This window comes from Apodemus sylvaticus, chromosome 1 (genome assembly GCF_947179515.1).
Source record: "Apodemus sylvaticus chromosome 1, mApoSyl1.1, whole genome shotgun sequence".
In the NCBI taxonomy this organism is placed as follows: Eukaryota; Metazoa; Chordata; class Mammalia; order Rodentia; family Muridae; genus Apodemus; species Apodemus sylvaticus.
The window spans coordinates 131,330,503-131,348,433 of NC_067472.1; the positions used below are offsets into that span (position 1 = coordinate 131,330,503).

At 37.1% G+C, this 17,931-nt stretch overlaps 1 protein-coding gene across 1 annotated transcript in view; it reads right to left on the reverse strand.

Moving 5' to 3' along the window:
- Positions 1-2,357: 2,357 nt before the first annotated feature.
- The window catches only part of Agbl1 (AGBL carboxypeptidase 1), a 907,135-nt gene continuing 891,561 nt past the window's right edge, over positions 2,358-17,931 (reverse strand). Inside the window, exon 23 of the mRNA XM_052186269.1 lies at positions 2,358-2,571. Coding sequence (XP_052042229.1) covers positions 2,358-2,571 — 214 coding nt within the window. The remainder of the gene's footprint in view (positions 2,572-17,931) is intronic.

The following is a 17,931-nucleotide window of genomic DNA, read 5'->3' on the forward strand; positions in this document are numbered from 1 at the left end:
AAATGTTTATTACTGACACATCTCAGATGAATTTTGAACTTGAAGACATAGTCACTTTCATCGGCACTCATAGAGCTCAGTGGAGTACAGAGCACACAGTCGGTATTTCATGTACCTCCTCTGCACAGATGGATCAGTGAGTAGTCCATGCCCATGACCTTTCCTAAATTCTCCCTAGACAAGCTAACTGTGTCCTGCTCACTCAACATTCAGTTAAACGACTAGATACTAAACCCTGAAATATTAAGATTGGGGTGCTAACTCCTGGCAAGGGTCACTCTTTTCCCTGCCCTTTTGGTGGTTTATATTTCAACAGGATTATGTCTTTGACTCCTCCAGTCAATGAAAATCCAGAAGCAATTTTTTGATCTTCTTTTTGAGGGCGAGAAAGTAGGATGATGAACACAGGAGAGGTTACAAGGGCCTATAGGTCTGGAATTTGAATTGTCTTTCGATTTTTTTTCTCCTCAACTTTACGTGCATGTTACAGAACACTGAATTTCTTAATAGAAAGGATGGATTTTCTGAGATGTAGCAAGAATTTGAAAAAGAGGTGTGAAAAGGAAAGACTACCAATGCTCTGATTTCTCAGAACAGTAATGGGTGTGCCTTTCCTCTAAATCTTGGTGCTAACATGTGGCAGAGCCTTGCCCTGTGCCTTTCACAGAGTTTCTCTATAATGATTTAAATGTTTAAAAAAGTATCTGCAGGTGGTAGAGAGCTTAGCCTGTTATCACCATACATGAAATATTGTCTGTTTCTTTTGTATTAATATTCGAATGTCACAGGCTATTTCAGAAAGTTTTTAAATTCCCTCATAGTCTGGCTTGGGTTAAGCATAAATCCTATGTGAAACTTTTCAAGGAGAGAAAACACTTTCCATCTGTTTGTTTGTTGTTGAGGTATGGGATGCAGATGCAAAGACGGATGCTACTGTACATCCTAGATTAGGAGTAGAACCCACACCTTATACAATTTTTTATTTGAGGAAGTAGCAGATACTGGGTCTCTGATATCAAGCAGCTATAATATTTTTCCCATATGGAATTCCACATGAAAAAAAGTATTTCTGAAATCTACCACTATTTTTAATTTCTCTCTCTTATAGTCAGATCCAATCCTAACTAAACATGAACACCATATGTATAGTAAATGTCACTTTTACTGTACATCCCATGTATATCCCTCTCCCATGTATATCTGCATGCCCAAGATTTCTCAGGTTTTCTCTCACTGGTCTTGTTCATCTTACAGTTCAGTCTCAAAGCCAGGCCCCTCGCTTTTCTAAAAGGACCTCTGCCACTTTCCTCTATGTTTAGTCTCTGTTCCTCTCTGTGTCTTCCTTTGCTACAAAGGAATCTCTTTTAGTATGGAATACATTGCCAACATGTGACTCCAGACCCATGAGATGGTTTGCTCAAAACTGTGCAAATAATCACATAAAGCTCTCTGTTCTGGTTTGGAAATGTGCTGTGAGCTAGGATAAGCATGCAGCAGGTGCCAAGTTGCACACTTTCATATATGATCTCATTTCATCTTTACCATAACTTTGTGATATAGATATGCCCATTCCCAAGGCACATACAAAAACCCTGAAGTTCATGGAGATTTAGTTACTTGCTTACTTTTTCAGGATAAGCCACTGCCAGATGTAGGATATGAACCACATCTGTCTCTCTGATTCTATAATGAATGGGTTTCCCAGCACATCTTGTATCTCTAATGTCTGTTTAAATGGCTTAAGACATACAAGTTTAAAATTTGTGAAAACCAGTCATCTTGTTCTTTACCATCAAAGATGGTCCAGCCTCTGGCCTCTCCAGCCTCTGTAAAATGTATAACGATAGGACACCAAAGACAATTCTTGCTGTGACTTGGCTTCACAGGTTTTATGTTGGGTTACCGAGGACTTTAAAAAATACCAAGCCTTTCAGGATCTTAGCAGGCTTGGTGTCTATTCTGCAACTCAAATGCTATAGTCTTGAGAAAGCATTCATATTTAGAGCAACTTAGCTGCTTAGAACTCCTTCTGAGAATCCAAGAAAACCCCCTTCTCTGTTTATAGCCTCCTTCTGTGTCAGGTCCAAGACTGGTGGAGAGCTGAGGTCAGTGTGAAGAGAACCCATTGCAAACCTGAAAAGACCACCCAAGTCTCATTTTAAGTGTAATGATAGCATGCTGTGTACATAAAAATCTTATAATTATGACACACCTTGTGTCTATGGCTAGTAAAGCCAAAACAACAAACAGATTAGTTTTTCTACTGGCTTAGTCGCTGTATGTCTACTAGAGAAAAAGCCATGTGATAGCCACTAGTCCAATGGCAGGAGACACAGAGATGCCACTGAACATGAAGACTAGGGGACAAATCTTCTCCATCCTGTCCCTTCCTCTTTTTCCTCTTCTTCATCATTGTTAAAGGCACATTCCTGGATCTGCCGGTCCAGCTCAGTGAAGTTCTGTTCTGAGTCTGAGCTGCTGTCTGCACTGTAGTCAATCTCCTCCATGCAAGATGGCTCATCGTCTACCTCAGAGGTTCTGCTGCTGCTGCTGCTGCTGCTGCTGCTGCTGCTGCTGCTGCTGCTGCACCTGTAGTTTATCTCCCCCAGCAAAGAGAAGAATGAGGGAGGAGAGGAAGGAAAAACACATAGGGAAAGGGAAATAGACACGGGATGGTAGAGAATAGAAGGAGGAAGAAAAAGATAAATTAGCCAGAAGGAGACTTACAATATGTAACAGGAAAGGAGCCAAAACCCATTGTGAGTTTTGCTGTAATTTATATTTTGAAAAATTCTCACTACCCGGTTTAATTCCTCCAAGAACCCCTATTATGCCACACCCACCTCCTAACTCCTTATTCTCTTTTTCTTAACAACCCACTAAGACCAATTAGTGCTGCCTATATGTGCCGGGTTTGGGGCTCTCCACTGAGCAGTAGGACATGTAATAGAGGCCATATGCCTGAAGAAAGCTGACTCTTCCTCTCAAAACTGCCATCAACTTCCAGGAGATTCTCAACAAGGGTTGGGGAATAATGAGCTCCTCTCTCCATGCTGTGAGTTCAAAATTCATTCCTCCCTTAAGTGGTTTTCACATTCAAACCGTTTTGTTCTCCATTCCTCTCTTGGGAGTTAGTAGGACACCATTCAAAATCCTTAGACTCCGTTCTTTCTGTGCTGACTAAATCTGCACTTCTTTTCAATTGGTAAGCTTACATTTAAAAGATGTAGACAGCCTGGCATATGTAGCACACCAAGGGTAGGTTAAGCTGCATGTGGTTCCAATGTCTAGGAATGCTATTATCTACTTTCCCAGGCTTGGATCAAGGTAGAGAGGACTCCTAGACATAGTAGTCTTCATTCTACCAATGCACTCTATGGCTCTCACAGAACTCTCCTGCATCATGATGAATAGTTTATTGGAAACAGAAATTAATACAGATTGAAATTAATAAATGAGCATGCAAGAAAACAGCATTCTGTTTCTTATGTGCTTACACTTCCCCCATTATTATCCCTCTCTCTTTAATTCATCAACTGAAGGATCAACAGGAGCTGAGCAGCAAGAGACAAGAGGGAGCAGCTGCAATGGACCAAAGACTTTACTGCATATTGTGAACAGAGGGAATTTCCTCCCAAGGAGCCATATATCTCCCTTATTTGCATGAGATACCTGAAGACTTTCTAATCACTCCCTACTTAGGACTTAACCAATTAGGATTAGCAGCATGCTGGGTTTCTACTTTGTGATTTATAGAAGGCAAGCACTTCATAAATCAGGTAGTGCTGTTCATCCACCTGCTTCTCCATAAACAATGGAAATGGGTAATCAGTGGCACAGTTACAAGTTAGCTCAGGAAGTAAATCAGACCAGCTTCTTAATTGTTTACTGATGGACAGGCGCTCCCCTGTGTTCTTTGCATGCTCTGTTCCATAAACCGAAGGTCTGATGAGTCACAAATGAAGAAGAGGGGAGAGAAATACAAACCTTGTTTGCACAGTCCCATGGCATTAAATGGCCATTATATTTTACAGACTGAATTGTCAGTAATAAAGTCATTGAATAAAGGAAAGCAAAAGCTACCTAGCGGTAGATAGACTCTACTCAGCAAGAATCTTGAGTGTCTGAAACTCTCCTGCTGGCTTCCTGGGTACTATGGTGACAGTGCAATCGAACATCAAGAGCCTGATTTCAAATACTGGCTATGGGACTTTGGAGAGAACCCTAATCTCATAAGGGGAACTCAGTTGATGAGGTGAATTCTAGTGAAGAAGCACAAAGATGTTGTCTAGCAGCGTGCCTTGTGAAAGAATGTTAATCAACAAATTTCAATTCCATTTCTCTGCCATGGATGTTAAGAAGACACTAAAACACAGTATAGAAGAAAAGTATACATTTAAATATGTTGCTCCCCGCCTGGGTTACTGCAGTAATTATTGGAGACAAATGGGTGCTGCTAGTAATCTCTCTAGAATGTGTGTCATTTCCAAATTAAGTACCTTGCTGCAATTTTCCATTGCTCCTAAATGGAATATGAATATCAGTAGGTTTAGTGGCAAGAACTTTCAAACAGGGTTCATTTTCAGGAGTAAACACGTTCAGTTTACTCTACAAAGCCAATCCCACTGGAAGAGTCTGCTCTAGACAATCACAAACTTGTAGCCTCCTACCACAGTCTTGTTGATGAATTGATCATGTTATTATCCTTCACATACATCAGACTTGAAGTCTCTCCAATATTTTACTCATTCAACCAACTCCTAATATTTATAATCTTCTAAGCTCTCAACATCCAAGCAAAGGAAACATGTTTCTATTAACACATGCATCTTAACTTGTATAAAGAGACCATTTTGAAAAAGTTTCCTTTACTGAAAAATTCTTCTCTAAATATTAATCTCTGATAGTTACTGAATTTGTATTGAATCAGATCTTAGCTATTTAATTGGAATGTTCATGCCTTGACAAATTCAAATCTCTTTCATTCTATAGAATATCTACAGAATATCTAGAGAGTGTGAGAACTCAGCAAAACAAAAGGTTGCCAAACTGGACATGTATGTGAAAGATACTTTGAAATACCTTTACTACAAATAATTATATATAGTTTCTTAATTGATTTTTCATAATTTCTGGTTTTTAAAATTTTGTGGCTATTATATATGACACAATTATTAGATCACTGTTTATTAATGATGTAAAAAGCAGATACAAGTTAAATTGTGCAATGAACTTTCGAAAATTGACTTTTGGTGCTTTATTTATATACACAAAAACAAATATGTGTGTCTGACTTTGCTAGAGTAACCATTTTTCATCTATCAATAGCCCATAATGGCTTGTTATAGATTTCTTTCTTTTTTTTTATCTGCTCATTCATTTATTTGCTTTATTTTATGTATGTGAGTACCCTGTCACTGTCTTGAGACACACCAGAAGAGGGCATTGGATCCCATTACTGATGGTTATAAGCCACCAGGTGGTTGCTGGGAATTGAACTCAGGACCTCTAAAAGAGCAGTTAGTGTTCTTTTTTTTAATTAATTAATTAATTTATTTATTTTTATTTACATTGCAAATGATTTCCCCTTTTCTGGGTCCCCACTCCCCGCAAGTCCCATAAGCCCTCTTCCGTCCCCCTATTCTTCCATCTACCCCTTCCCACTTCCCTGTTCTGGAATTCCCCTATACTCTTGCACTGAGTCTTTCCAGAACCAGGGCCCACTCCTCCATTCTTTTTGGACATCATTTAATTTGTGGATTATGTCCTGGGTATTCAAAGTTTCTAGGCTAATATCCACTTATCAGTGAGTGCATACCATGATTGATCTTTTGAGACTGGGTTACCTCACTTAGTATGATGTTCTCCAGCTCCATCCATTTGTCTAAGAATTTCATGAATTCATTGTTTCTAATGGCTGAATAGTACTCCATTGTATAAATATACCACATTTTTTGTATCCATTCCTCCGTTGAAGGACATCTAGGTTTTTTCCAGCTTCTGGCTACTACAAATAGGGCTGCTATGAACATAGTGGAGCATGTGTCCTTATTGCATGCTGAAGAATCCTCTGGATATGGGACCTCATAAAACTACAAAGTTTCTGTAAAGCAAAGGACACCGTCAAAAGGACAAAACGTCAACCAACAGACTGGGAAAGAATCTTCACCAACCCTAAATCCGACAGAGGGCTAATATCTAATATATACAAAGAACTCAAGAAAGTAGAACCCAGAGATCCAAATAACCCCATTAAAAAGTGGGGTATGGAGCTAAACAAAGAATTTTCGCATGAAGAACTTCGGAGAACTGAGAAACACCTTAAGAAATGTTCAACATCATTAATCATTAGGAAAATGCAAATCAAAACAACCCTGAGATTTCACCTCACACCAGTCAGAATGGCTAAGGTCAAAAAATCAGGAGACAGCAGGTGTTGGTGAGGATGTGGAGAAAGAGGAACACTCCTCCACTGCTGGTGGGATTGCAAGATGGTGCAACCACTTTGTAAATCAGTCTGGCGGTTCCTCAGAAAACTAGGCATGTCACTTCCTGAGGATCCTGTTGTAGATTTCAAAGACAAGCAATAGCATGTCAACATATTTGACCAGCATTTAGATGACTAAACAAACCAAAGAGGATTTCTCAATTGCAAGAAAATCATATGTTTAAAAAGCACATAAAATAAGCATAAATGATAATTGGTTAAACACAGATAAAGTTATGCAAAGAAAAAAATATATAGCAGTGAATGTTTAAAATCTAGCAGAATGTGGTACATCATACTTTGAATCCCAGTAGGTAGGAGTCTGAACTAGGAGGCTTACCATGAGTTCTAGGCATGTTTGGCATGTAGAGTGAAGAAAACCCATATAAAGCATACAATAGAAAGTTTAATATCAAAGATTTAATTTACCACCTTGATCATGATTGAACAAAAAGAAAAGGAGAGATGCAGATCAAATAGAAGAGATAATTAAAATAATGGCAAGAGTTAATATAAGGCAAGAAAACTGAACATACAAAAGTAATAGAAAGAGATGGCTATTTAGAAAAATAATAAAATATTGATGAAGAAGAAAATATCAGAAATAAACCATGTTTCAACACTACAGGTTTTCAGGGATCTACAGGATGATAAAGAAATTTAAAAACAAAAATAGGTTTGGTGGGCATCCTCTTAGAGACAGGGTTGAAGAGAATTGGGATGAGGAACTATGGGAGGGCTGACAGGGGACAACAACTGGACTGTAAAAAATTCAAAGTAATTAAAAAAATCAACCAATAACAACAACAACATCTGTACACATATGAACTTAGCACTCAAGAAATAATACAGATCAGTCCCTCAAACAATGAAAGAAAAACAAAACAAAAAAGAAAACAAAATAAAAATAGAACAAAACGAAAATCCCCAGTAGGTTACATGGAATGGATCATGACACTATCTCTAGAACTATTAAAAAATTAGAGTCAAACTCCTTGATAAGGAAGTGTTTAGGCTCAGATATTTTCACTACAGAAGTATGCAAAATGACTAAAGAAAAATAATAGTTTAATAAATAGTGTTTAAAAAATAGTCACAATTTCTTCCAGAAAATAAGAGGGAATACTTTCTATTCACTTTATAAATCTAGTATTACAATGATATCCAAACTAGGCATTGTAAACAGAACAACAATTGAAAAACACTATTCCTCTTAAATAAAAATGTTATTGTTTTAAAAAAATTAGCAAGTTGTATTCAATATTACACACGAAAATTATAAACTCTGAAGACATGAGGTTAAATCTTGCGAGTTAAGTCTGGTTTAAAGCTTAAAAATCAATAATTGTAATCCACCAAATTAATAGGATACTGTGCAAGAATCAAAACATCATATACATTTATTCAAAAAACAATTGATAAAATCCTATCTTCATTAATTATAAATAGGGACACAATTGAAAATACCAAGAGTTCCTCATACTAACAAAGAGTACCTATAAAACCAGCTCTTGATGCTGGGCATAGGGGCTAAATGATGAACTGATGTTTCTGTTAAGATTTGGAAGAATAAAATCATAACATTTCATCTATTCTACTGGAAGTCTTGGTGAGGAATATAAGAGAAGAATGAAAAATATATGCACAAGTAAATCATAAAAAATATACTGTCCTTTTGGGAATGTGTCAAAAATAATCAAAGTCCCTAAACTTCCTCCAACTATGAGGCAAGAAGACTTTGGACATGCAAATTTTACTTCATTTCCACACAGTAACAAATCACTATCATAGTTATAATATATTCATGGCTGAACAAAATGAAGCATTTGGGTATTAATCTAACAAAGCAGATACCAGACACATGCCAGAGATACATTCCCTAGAAACAGGCACCGGAAGCTGATCACAGAAAGGAAAGACATTTAAACAAGTGGACAAGGAGAAATGGCTTCAAGAACTCAGGGTAGTAAATACTGAAAACTGAGATTATTATACGGTTTACATTGAAAAGAAAAATGAACACAAAATATCTAAAATGATTTTGAAAACTAGACCAAAGTGGGAATGGCCACTAGATCATTTTTTGAATCACTGTTTAAAGATAGGAAGTCATATATAAGGAAAACACTGGATTCAGTATGTGGTTAAGGTGACTCGAATTCACATTCTTCCAATATGTCCCCCACCCTATCCTCCAGGGTGCTAGAATCACAGGTATAAGCTATCATGCCAGGTTTCTGTGATGTTAGATAGCAGACTTGGGGCATTGTTTATTTTCTTCAGGTGCTCTACCAACTCCGAGTTATACCCCCAGCTTACCATTCCATTCCAAGATATACATAGTGACTGTTCAAGACAGTTCAAGATTGAAAGAGTGACGGGCAACAAGACCAATAGAGGGCAGAAAACACAGATGTATATGCATATGAATAAAGCCAATTGATTGCAATTTTACAAAAAAATGAAAGTTAGTGAATAGAAGAAAATTGCCTGTTTTGAAGTAACTGAATGCCTTACAACAAAATGTAAATATAATCTTCCATAAACTTTATATATTATACAAATTTAATTCAGAATGGATTTTAGATTCAAATGTAAAATCCAAAGCTACAATGTTTTCAGAGAATAAACATCTAGAAAACAGTGAATGAAATAAGTCTAGACAAAGAATTCTTAGAAATGACATAAAATATGATCTTTAAGCGAAAAATAACTGATAGATTGGACTTCATCAGAAAGAAAACTTTATTGTGTAAGAGTTTATTAAGAAGATGGAAAAGACAGTCTAATTACTTTGAAAAATTATTTTCAAAACACACATGTGATAAAGAAGTCATATTTAGAATTTGTAAAGTGCTCTCAAAATGATACTAAAATGTAATTATTAAATATGTAGATAGTATGAAGAAGATATCTATGTATATCATAAGATATTCATCAACAGCCATCATTAGAGAAAGATTACAATTAAAAATGAAAACTCAGACTATTAAAAAAATTAAAAATAGCCATAATATGAAATAATAAAGAGGATATCACTAGATTTCCGAAATATTGCTAGTAGGAATATGCAGCCATTCTTGAAAATGTTTTTTTAATATTTCTTAAACACTGGGAGTACTTTCTATATGAAGAAAAATGTGTATACACAGGCAATCCATCAAGTTAAGTAAGTAGTTATATTTATACAAGTTGCTTTTGGCAATTTTATTGAGTGTTGCCATTGCTTTATTTCCCATACTACAATTCCTTTAATTCTTTGTAACTGATGAGGTGGGGAGGGGGCTTTCTTTCTTTCCTTCCTTCCTTTTGGTTTGTTTTGTTTTGTTTTGTTTTGTTTTAAGAATTTGTTTTCTTATTTATCTCAGTTAGGGTTTCTATTGCTGCAACAAACTATTAGGGCCAAATATCAATTTGAGGAAGAAAGAGCTTAAATGACTTATATGTCTATACTGTAGTCCATCATTGGAGAAAGCCAGGAAATCATTTGAAATGTAAATAAAGAGTATATCATAGAAAAATATATAAAAAAATAAGAAGAATGTCAGGAAAGGAACTCACAGTGGGCAGGATCCTGAAGTCAGTATCTGATACAGAGGCCATGGAAGGATGCTGCCTACTGGACTGTCTTCATGGCTTATTCAGTCGGCTTTCCTATACAACCTAGAACCATCAGCCCTGGGACGAAACCATTCATAATGACACCACCTACATTGGCGTCGGATGGTTCACTAGGTGTTTTCAATGTCCTAAATGTTATAGAAGATGATATCTCTCTCAAAAAAAAAAGTCCTCAAAACAAATCAAAAGTTGTGAAGACTTTGGGTGAGATATGGCATAACTTTCCTCATTTTTTCCTCAAAATGTATCAGCTGCAGGTGGATTTTGTGAGGATGAAGAAAACACACTTGACTTCAGTTATCCTTTCATAGCAAACTTAGCACCTCAATAGTCTCCATATTGTTTGTACCAATCAGTACAACAGACACCTTGGTAGTGGCTTCCTCTCACCCTCAGCACATAGTACTACTACATTTATTTCTATCATCTCCTATTTGGTTTTTATCCAGAATATTTTGGACAGTATCAAGCTTAAAAGTTAACAAATTCATTGATAATCTTCTATGGTCCAGGGTAAAGGAGGTGAGCCAAACGTAAGATGTATTTTGCTATTCACAAATGTTGGAATTTGTCAGTAACTCATGCATTTGAAAATATTCTAGGTTCTTTCAGCCTTCACAGGAATAGAATCAAAAGAAAATCTAAAAGGCAGAAAATATTCAACATCTGCTGAAAAACACCTCAGTTCTGTATGCAAATTTTCAAACCAATTTTGGTAATTTCAGGATGGCTAAGTGCTACCGACTGCTGAAGGCTCTTACACTGTTTCCAAATGGTAGGATGGCTTCTTGCAGTCAGTCAACTCAGCAGAAAGAGCCAAATTTTGGTTGAAATTATGCCTTTCAGTACGACTTTCAGACACTTAAATAACTGATAATAGTAGCACAAATCATCATTGGTAGTAGTTAAATACTGATCCGTTGCTAAACTGCACATAACATTAAGTAAGGGTTCAAGTAACTCAAAAGAACTTACCTGAAATTTTTCACACAGTTTCCTAATATTGAAGGTGAAAAAATCATATTTAAGCATTTTCCCTGTAACTAGTGTTTCCTGAAGCTTTTATGTATTAAAAAAGCAAGGGATTTGCATATAACCTATGCATATATTTCCATATATATTAAATATCTCATAATTACTTGTAATTAATATCATGTAAATGACATGTAAATGGTTGTTGCAGTATGTTTTACAGAGAATAATGACAAGAAAAAAAACTGTATGTGCCTAGTTCCTATGCAATGTAATATACTTTTACACAGATTCTGGTTGAAAGCAGGATTTACCATGAAGTAATATGGTAAGAGTTAGGTACAACAATACCATCAAAGTGTATGTAATTTTTTTTAAAGGAATAGAGAAGAATGCAAAACAATTAGAATAAAACTAAAGCAAAAAAGAAAAAAGCCTTCAGTATTTCCATGCATTCTTGGTAGAGATAATAGTTACATCAGTTTCCAACTTGGCCTTTTAACACTAAGATTCTATCAAAATGAACATATTATCATCACTCATATTACATTGTGATACATAATTAATTCTTTCATATCCTGACAGAAAAGACCTCTCTCAGCCTTTAGAAAACATGGTGCTATCTACCCTGCATGTCCTTCTCCTCGGTCCCCTGACTCTTATCACTAGCCATCCAATTTAACCCATGAAGTTCAACTCATAAAGCACTTGATGGCTTGATCCATTCATGTCATTCATGTCATGTCATGGCATCCATTCATGTTCTCTCTCTCTCTCTCTCTCTCTCTCTCTCTCTCTCTCTCTCTCTCTCTCTCTTAGGCCCAGAGATTTGGACTATCATATAAAATCTGCAGGTCTGTTTGTTTATATCTATGCAGATTTTTTCCTGCCATTGGCCAGTAGATGACTGATGACAGAGAAAATAGTTCACATCCTGCTCCTGTGATGTAGGCTTTTTACCCTGAGCAATAGGTCATTCTTTACCTAAGTAAGGATTGCAAAGAAGGGTGCTAGTCTTCTCTCATTAGCTGCCTACAACATAGCATCCAATGTTGCCAAATGCTCTCACTCTGAGCAGTATATTTCAGGATGTGAATCATTGCTTAAAGTACTAAAATGTGAGAAAGTTTGTCAGTAGGGGTGTGACAAGAAGAAACATACTTTGAGAAGGATTTTGTGTAAAGTAAAGGTAGAATGATTAAAGACAACCTTGATTAAATATTACATTGCTAGAGGAAAAAAATTCCTAGGAATAAAATTCTGATCCACAAAAAGATGGAGGGAAACATCAATCACGGCGAAGAGACAATCAGTAAAGTTGTCAATTTCCTACAATTAAGCTGGACATTTAATCCAATCAAAATACCAATGGCCACCACCATTTGTAATAGAATAATTATGAAACACCACAGCAATCAAATTAAATTTAACCTCAAGAGTCACTTGTCAAAGCAACAATAGTAATTTTTCTCTGAGTATTCAATTTAATCAAAATTGTCAAATAAAACCAGGGTAGTTGGGGATGTTAAGACAGTTTAGTAGGGAAAGAATTGTTGCTGCCAGTCGAACAACCCCAGCCAAATCCCTGGGACGAACAGGTATGGGAGAAATGGCTCACACAGGCTATCCTTTGATGTTCACATGTGAACTTCACACACAGAACAAATAAATTTAATAATTGTTTTAAAACAGAATATTTAAATGTAGAAGAATCATAACTATTATTTTGAATGCCATGATCACATTTTTCAAGAAAATTAAATTAAAAGAATATTTTAGAACAACAAAAGATGACTTATATAACTAAACATGTGTGGGTGAGTGTGGGTGGATACTATTGATATTTGACCATGAAATGGCTAAGATATTTTTATGAGAAAAGATTTTATTCATAACACAACCAATATATAGATGATTTTGTGGCCCTGTAGCACTGGCCCATACAATGGAATGGGTTGGGGAGACATGCCCTTACCTCCACCTTGTCCCTCAGCACCTACAGCAAGCAGGTGAGGGGACATCAGGATCATGAAAGCTAGAGAGCTGTCCCAGCCCATCACCTGCTGCAGACCTTGGGAGAGTAGGTTTTGCACCTCACCTGAGCAACATAGTAGACCTTGCCCAGGTGGCTTGGTTGCAGGTAAGTTGGTCCAGAGGGCATGAGAGCTGGTGAACTGGCTCTGATCCTTGCCTGCTGTGACAATGGATAAGCTACCCAGGATAATGCTGTAGAGCTGGCCATGGTTGTGTGGCTGAATGGATACCACCCAGGCCCAGATCCATGGCTTTGACTTAGTCCACTACAACCTCTATCCCTTTAATGAACTGCTATAGATTGGAGGGGACTGGACACACAGATAGAAAGTTGCAGGATCTCAAATACACACAGCAACAACTGGATATCTAAGAGGAATCCCAGTGAGGATCTAGGATTGATAGTTTTGCAGAAACTAGAGACCTTGAATCAGACCAATGACTCATTACAATAAGCATTTACAAGCAAAGACATGTGGGAGAAAGGGCATACTGTGGGTCACACTGACACACTACAGATTGCACAATGAGATTTCTTTTATTTTTGAGGGGGAGGTTGTAGGGACAGAGGATGGGTATGAGGGGACAGGGAGATGAGTAGAATTGGGGTACATGATGTGAAATTCACAAAGAATCTGTAAAAAGTTAAATAACAAAAGAGGAAAATATTATATTTGAAAAGTTAGTTAAAATGTATACAATCATAAGAATTTGTGAGTTTGACATAGATCCAGGAGGTCAGATATGAGAATGTGATTCAGAGAAATCTGTTTCAGATACCAAGAAGCCCATTCAAAACGAATGTGGAGACAAAAACTCCTAGTAGAGGTAAATTATGTCTTCTGTTTCATATGTAAACTCCCAAGAAATAATAAAAAGAAAGTAAATGAACTATTTCAATGCCATTAGCAAACACTAAGTAATTACCTTAGTTTCAAACAATGAGGACTACTAACGTATATGAAAATGTGCTGTCTTAGTTCATGTTCCATTGCTGTGAACGACCACAACAACTCTTAAAGAGGAAAGCATTTCATTGATGTGAAAGGTTTAGTCTGTTATTGTCATAGCTTGAAGCATGACCCTTCACCCAACAAAGCCACACCTACTCCAACAAGGCCATACTCCTAATGCCACTCCCTAAGCATCCAAATACATGATCCAGTGGGGGTCATTGCTATTCAAAACGCAACAGTGGCATATTGTTGGGCTAAATCAGTGGGGTTTTATTAGGAATTCTAGACTCTTTGTATATATATATGCAAGGACTAGAAGGAGTAATACACATACTTATAAAGCTAAAATTTACTGCTAAATCACAGGGTATATGATGGGATGGAAGAAATGTAAAGCCAGAGTATTTTTGCCTCAGAAAAAAGTAAATCAGGAAGAATGTCTTCTTGGGAAGCAAATATAGAAGGAAAATCAAGATCGAAAATTTGTGTGTGTGTGTGTGTGTGTGTGTGTGTGTGTGTGTGTGTATTCTATTTATTATTAACATAAAGAAATGAAGTGACGATACCATTTGTCTATGGATCAAAATGGGGAGAAATACTAAGCCATAAAATATAGAAACAATCTATTTGGGACCCTTAAATTTCCAAGCAAGTTCTTATTCTTGGTACTTGTCCACCACTCCTTCATATAATCTGTGCATAATACACTCAGAGTCTAGTCAAATACTGATAAAATATGAGAAGGATAACTTCAAAAAGGGAAGCTGAAAATGATTAAAAAGTATGAGACACACCCATATATTAATAACAAGAATTAATATAGAAATTGTTTAAAATATTATTAATTGACAAGGAAGTCAGATTTGTAAAATTTACACTGAATGCTGGAATCAACCACTTCATCAAGAAATAAAAGATAACAAAGAAAAAGGTAAATCAAGAAAAGCAAACCCATTTCAGACCCAGGGCTATGCTATTTATCTGTTAGTCTGTGATGTCTAATAGAAGCCCCATAAACCTTAAAACTGTCTGATTCCATTTAGAGTATATATACTGCATATGCAGTGATATATATATGTGTATATATATATATATATATATATATATATATATATTAATGTATATATCTAATATATAATACTCTGAGGAGCTAATAGCAAGTGACAGCTGAGGAGAGACAAAAGGTCAGTATTTTTAAGATTATTGACTCCAGCCGGCCAACCATACTCAAGATGGATGTCACTCATCCTAGACTATATCAGGGCACAAATTTTAAAAACATATATGTGTGGAAGACAAAAATTTGGTGGGATATAGAAGGGTAGTACATTTGAAATGATATGGATAAGGAACTAATTTTCAAAACAAATTTTACAAAACCTGAAAGTATTAATAAAAATTGAATTAACACAATAGCAAAATGAAAGACAAAAGAACAAGAATATAATAAAAGAGAAAATTGGAAATAGCTTAAAATACCTTGGTACAGGGGACAATTTCTTGAACTGATCACTAATGGCTCAGGCTCTAGGATCAACAATTGACAAATGGAACCTCATGAACTGAAAAGCTTCTGTAAGGTAAAGGACACCATTAAAAAGACAAAACAGCAACCTACAGATTTGAAAAAGATCTTCACTAACCCTGTATCTGATAAAGGGCTAATATCCAAAATATACAAAGAAGTCAAGAAATTAGACTCCAGAAAACCAAACAACCCAACTTAAAAATGGTGCTCTGAGCTAAACAAAGAATTCTCAACTGTGGAGTCTTGAGTGGCTGAGAAGCACTGAAAGAAATGTTCAACATCCTTAGTCATCAGGTAAATGCAAATCAAAATGACCCTGAGAGTCTACCTTGTACCAATGAGAATGAGTTCAAAACCTCAGTTAACAGTAAATGCTGGCAAGGATGTGCAGAATGAAGGACATTCCTCCATTGCTGTTGGGGTTATAAACTGGTAGAGCTACTCTGAAAATCAATCTGGCAGTTCCTCAGAAAATTGGAAGTAGTTGTGACTACTTCCTAGGTATACCACTTCTTGGTATATACCCAAAAGATATTCCCCCATATCAAAAAGATATGTGCTCTACTATGTTCATAGCAGCCTTATTTATAATAGCCAGAAGCTGGAAAAAAAAAACAGATGTCAATCAACTGAAGAATGGACACAGAGTGTGTGGCTCATTTACACAATGGAATATTATTTAAGATTAAAAATGAGGGCATCATATATTTTTCAAACAAATGGATGTAACTGGAAAATATCCTAAATGAGGTAACCTAGACCCAAAAGGGCATACATGATAAGGGGATATTAGCCAAAATGTTCAAAATACCCCTGATACAAATCACAAACCATATGAAGCTTAACAAGAAACAAGGCCCAAGTATGGAGGCATCAATCCCACTTAGAAGAGGGAACAAAATAATCATGGAAGGCAGATAGAGGAAGGGACCTGGGTGGGGAGAGGAGAAGGGGAGGAGAAATGGGGCGGGATCAGATATGGGAGGAGCCAGGAGATAAGTCCAGAGGGCCAGTAGAATGAATAAATATATGTAGCAGTTCGGGGTTGGGGATGGGCGAAACTAGGGTTGTAAGAGGCTCTCAGGACCCCATAGGGATGACATTAACTGAAATGCTCAACAATGGGGAAATTGAACCTGAAGAGACCACCTCCAGTAGATAGACATGGTCCCCAGTTGACGGATGGAGCCACTCACTCATCTTAAAATTTTTGAGCCAGAATTATTCCTGTCTAAAAATACACAGGAAAAAAATGGAGCACCGGCTTAAGGAAAGGTCATCCAGAGATGTCCCCAACTTGGTATCCATCCCATGCCCAGGTACCAAACCCTGACACTTTTGCTGATGCCATATTGAGCTTGCCGATAGGAATGGCTGTCTTCTGAAACACTCTAGCAGCACCTGACTGAGACAGCTGCAGATACGTACAGCCAACTATTGAACTGAGCCTGGGTCCCCACTGCTCTGGAAGAATTAAGGGAAGGACTGAAGGAGCTGAAAGGGATTGCAGCCTTATAGGAAGAACAAGAGTATCAAAAAACTGGATCCCTCAGAGATACCAGGGATTAAGTCACCAACCAAAGATCATATATGGGCTCCTGTCACATGTGCATCAGAAAACTGCCTTGTCTGGCCTCAAGGGGAGGAGATGTACTTGATCCTGTGGAAGCATGGTCCTGTAGAGAAGGGGAATGCTAGAGGAGTTAGGTAAAAGTGGGTGGGTGGGTGAGAATCCGCTTAGAGTCAAAAGGGAGGAGCTATCTGGCACAATTTTTCTTGTCCAATTAATTTAAATATTAGTGCAGCAGGAGACCTGTGATTGGACAGAGAAAAGGGAGATGGAAGAGACTGAGGTGAAGGAGACAGGTAGGGAGAAGGGAGCAATATGGAGGACAAACAGGATGATTCAAATTCAACGTGGCTTTAAATAGCCATAGGTAGACATAATCTCATACAGGGATAGAATAATTGGGGTAACTTGTCTAACCTAAGTGGGAAGTTTGTATCATCATCAATTGGCTCTGAAATTATTGTGAATTGAGAATGTATTGTTATATAAATCTGACTGGTTAATTATAAGCTTCAAGAGTTTTGATTTTACTGGGTTATTGTGACATTTAACTGTAAGGTGGGCAGTCATTGCATGGGGATGACTTGGCAATGACCCACCAAGGGAAATTTGTGAGAGAGTCGGGTGGAGACGTCTCAGGAGCCCTGGCCAGTGCGTCTGCTGAGATGGGAATACGCGGCTGGAGCCATGTGGCCTGGCGCGGGTGCCCAGCATAGCATTGGAACTCACTGCTCTTTTTAATATTTCCCATGGTAGGGGTTTC